Raw genomic sequence first — 3,912 nt, forward strand, 5'->3', positions numbered from 1 at the left:
AGCATGTTGTAAGTTGTACAGTTTGTTAATCTCCGCTCTAAACTAATGTGCTGCTACATTGCTGCACACGGACAGAACACACAAGCTCGCACATAACGTACAGATCGCGCGCATACATTCAGGAATGAAGAAAATTTGGTCAACGCTGTCCTGTGATTTATCAGCTTAAAAACGGAAAAGTTACAGCATATTCTTTCTGTTTCTGAAGTAACTACCCTCAGCTTCGCCATAGTAGAGACGCTGCACAGACAAGTAAGCTAAGCGAGTTAAGCAGTCATTTAATATGGACTTGGGCTAATTGTAGTGTTCCAATAAACCATGTTAAAACTATTCTTCTAGTATTATGCATTTATTTTTCGTTTAATATAATTTCTGAACAGAACTTTGATTTTTCAAGCATAGTGAAATAATTTAGCCGCAGAGCGATGTTTCTGATCAGTGGAGCGGGAAATGGTGAACTCGGAGCGGAGTGATTATTGAATGCTTGGGAGCGCGGAGGGGAAATTGTTGCCACTCCACTCCGCTCACATACTCTGGTTACCAACATTATTTAAAATATTTTCTATTATAAAACAGTGTATGGTTGATAGTCCCTTTAAATGTGTGTAATGTGTGAATAAGCTCATTTCATTTCAGGTTGATCTGAAAGCAGCCGATTGAAAGCCATCTTATCCACATCCTGTTATTCAGTCTCTTACCTTCGATGCCTAATCGAATTTTCTTCAGTCCTCTCTCCTTCAGAACAGACTTGGCCACGTCTCGGTTTTCAATGTATTTGAAGAAGCGGTATAGTTTTGTGCTGTATATAACTGTGTGACACAAAGACAAAACCATTATGACCTTGATTCATACGAATACATTCCTTACAAACCTACAATGATCTTTGATACATCCAGACTTTTCTGGCTAAAAACTAAAATCTTGCTTATGTTAGGGAGTTGCTATGTGGTTGCTAGGGTGTTTTATCATCTACAAGGTCAAAATCATAACACAACAAGCTGCACAGTTTGCGGTATCATTCATGTTTGTAGCAATATGGGTTAAAGGTGTTCAAAAACCACAAGCGCACACCACTAATGACCACGAACAATCAATTCTAATAACCCCCCCCTAGAAATGACCCATAATGCAGTGATTGACATAGAGATAACAGTGTGTAATTGAGGTGCAGCTGAAGTAAACTGACTCTGTGAGTATTCCTCTCCCATCTGCGGCGGATATTCCTCATCCCAGTCCACCACGTCGTCGTCGGTCAGCACCACCACATGACACTCCCTCTCTCCGCTCTGAGCGCTGGCCACCATCAGGGGCAGCACCATCTCCTCCAGATAGAACTCAAACTGCCGCCGGGCGCCATCATTAGACAGCTCATGCATGAGTGCACCTGCAGCCCACATGTTCCAGAGCGTTATTCAAATCAGCTCATAACGATTCAGCAGCTGACTCACTGATTCAATCCAGCCATATAATGACATATACATGATACTTTCAATTAAAAAAGCAATTACAATGTAAACCGGTCACGCTAACAGCATCCAGTGACCCATATCTGGCAATCACATCGGATACAGCACTGACCTACTTCTGCTCTCTCGCATCTACCATCCTCAGTCATCCAAAACGCTCGGAATACCATCCAGCTCCGCCGTTGCCGTGACAATCAGAGCGTTTTCCGGCACAAAAAGACTAATCCGTTTGGGGCATTTGTCATGTTAATAGATACTCACTGAGGTCTCTGCACTTGATGGTGCTGTAGTCGAAGGCGATGCAAAGGTAGTCACATGCCTCTCTCAGCTCCGGAATGGATATCCCATCAGGGCAACGGATTATCCCCGATTTGTAGTAATCCTGCTAGTTAAAAGGGAAACACAGAGGAAAAACAAACAGGCGGCCATTACTGAAGCAGCACTTATTCCAAAGAGAAGCAAATGGCTCCGATGCCAGATAGACACACACCCCCCCCTGCTTTTCCCACTCTTCGCACGCACTGATCCATTTAAAGCCAGCCAAACGTGGAAAGAGCTCAACATACGGACAGCATGAAGACGCTCAACAAAACACTTCACTGAAAAAAAAGAGAAAGCTTCAATATGGCTGTTATTTCTGTAGTGCTGTCCTGATTTTTCCACTGAGCTGAGCCTCACGGTAGAAGCTTAACCCTTTCAATGTCACAGAGACGGGCTTGTAACGAATGCCAAAGTTGTCCAAATAAAAAAAAAATTCTGATTAAACGATAAATTTAACTTTTTATAATTTTATACTTTATAATCAAACTACTTATTTTTTTCTTTAACAATTATTTTAACTTCATTATTCTTAGCAAAAATACATTGTCTTAATTAAGTTTTATTTACTACCATTTTTATTATTACACATTAAAATTATTACCAATATATTATTCATAAATTGCATTTTAAAACACCATACACTGTTCAATGCAAACTTTTAGATGCACTAAAATCTTCTCTGAAAATCTCATGAAAATAGCATTGTGTGGTTTTGACATTGTTTTGACATTGTGTCAAAAAAAGAAGTTCAAGGTATTTGCAATATTACATCTTTGAATTGATCTACTTTAAAGGGGTCATATGATGCGATTTCAAGTTTTCCTTTCTCTTTGGAGTGTCGCAACTACAATTATTTAAACACAGCTTTGCAACTAATAAACTGAAATTATTAGGTCTGCAGAACACATTCATATATTTTTTTGTGAGAACTGTGCTATATATATAGTGAATCTCAAAAATGTGTAGATTTGTACATTCATAACATAAAAGCCATGCAATTTTATCAAAACCATTAATCAGCTAGGATCAGAACTATCCGTTTTATTAAATATGAATTGATTTCAAGGTCAGTAAAAGTGATAAGGCAGGAACAAAAAGACAAAACATGCTGGCACTGATTCTCAAGATAATAAAGGAAACCAAAGAAACCAGACAGTAGGGAAAACGTTCTGCTGAGTTGCCATTTTTATATGTGAAATATATCTGCAATGAGTTTTAACAAAACATTACGCTTTGTGCTGAAGTCATGTGAATTTTGATACTGCAGTCTAATCCGGCACTTAATCAATATGCGGTACACTATGCCAAATAGATATTTAAAACCTCAATAAAGCTTTTAAAGCATAGTGCACTCACCAAAATGGCTCTGAACACGGTGGAGCTGATTCCCTCAGCAACCTCATACTCTCCCTTTTCATTAGGACGCGTGAAGTTGTGTTCCCGTCCAGATCCGAACATCCTTCAAGACAAAGCCCACCAGTTATTTATTAAAACACCGACACAATATGACAAAGTGAATGATTGCAATAAACCAATAATGAACAGACAAACTGAAAGAGGTGACCGAAGTTTATCCTACCTGCCGAGCATGGTGTTGGGTTGGGCAGTGAAGATGGATGGGTCGACCACAAAACGTGTGTTGTCTACAATCAGAGTGACTCTTTCGGCAGTCCTCAAACTGCGAGGGCCCTCCTTGACGTTTTCGCACACGTAGATCATGTCGGAGCTGTGGGTTTTACTATGAGGGTCACCATAGAACAGGCTGGAGGTGCATGCTTTCTGAGGCCTGGGACTCGTGGAGCGCGATGAGCAGCCTGAATCCCGTTCACGGTCTGAGGAATCAACATGGAAGTTAGACAGGAGTCAAACAATACAAGTGAAGCTTCCCAGTACCTACCGACTAGGGCTGGGCAAAAAAAAAATTCCGATTAATCGTTTTTTAAAATGACATCGATTCGATATTGATTCTCAAAAGCCGCGAATCGATCTTTTCCGGGATTTATTTCAGCACATTTAAAACAAGATCTGATTAACGTGAATCTTATCATTAGTCTTCTCCACTAGATGTCACCCTTATTTACCTTGCGCGATGTTACAACAGAAAGCCTGTCATTCATTCAGCGCT

General features: G+C 40.1%; 1 protein-coding gene across 5 annotated transcripts in view; it reads right to left on the reverse strand.

The window, feature by feature from the left end:
• Positions 1 to 3,912, reverse strand: part of LOC107707457 (BTB/POZ domain-containing protein 10-like) — a 16,786-nt gene that overhangs the window by 3,425 nt on the left and 9,449 nt on the right. For 3 of the 5 annotated variants that reach the window (XM_016511465.1, XM_016511464.1, XM_016511462.1), the window contains 5 exons: positions 3,367 to 3,619; positions 3,144 to 3,246; positions 1,728 to 1,851; positions 1,187 to 1,384; positions 699 to 809 (listed from right to left, as the gene is read on the reverse strand). In XM_016511465.1, coding sequence (XP_016366951.1) covers positions 699 to 809; positions 1,187 to 1,384; positions 1,728 to 1,851; positions 3,144 to 3,246; positions 3,367 to 3,619 — 789 coding nt within the window. The remainder of the gene's footprint in view (positions 1 to 698; positions 810 to 1,186; positions 1,385 to 1,727; positions 1,852 to 3,143; positions 3,247 to 3,366; positions 3,620 to 3,912) is intronic. The other 2 variants (XM_016511466.1, XM_016511463.1) reach the window with 1 other exon arrangement.

The sequence above is a fragment of the Sinocyclocheilus rhinocerous genome, unplaced genomic scaffold (assembly GCF_001515625.1).
Source record: "Sinocyclocheilus rhinocerous isolate Xijiao unplaced genomic scaffold, SAMN03320098_v1.1 scaffold534, whole genome shotgun sequence".
NCBI lineage: Eukaryota > Metazoa > Chordata > Actinopteri > Cypriniformes > Cyprinidae > Sinocyclocheilus > Sinocyclocheilus rhinocerous.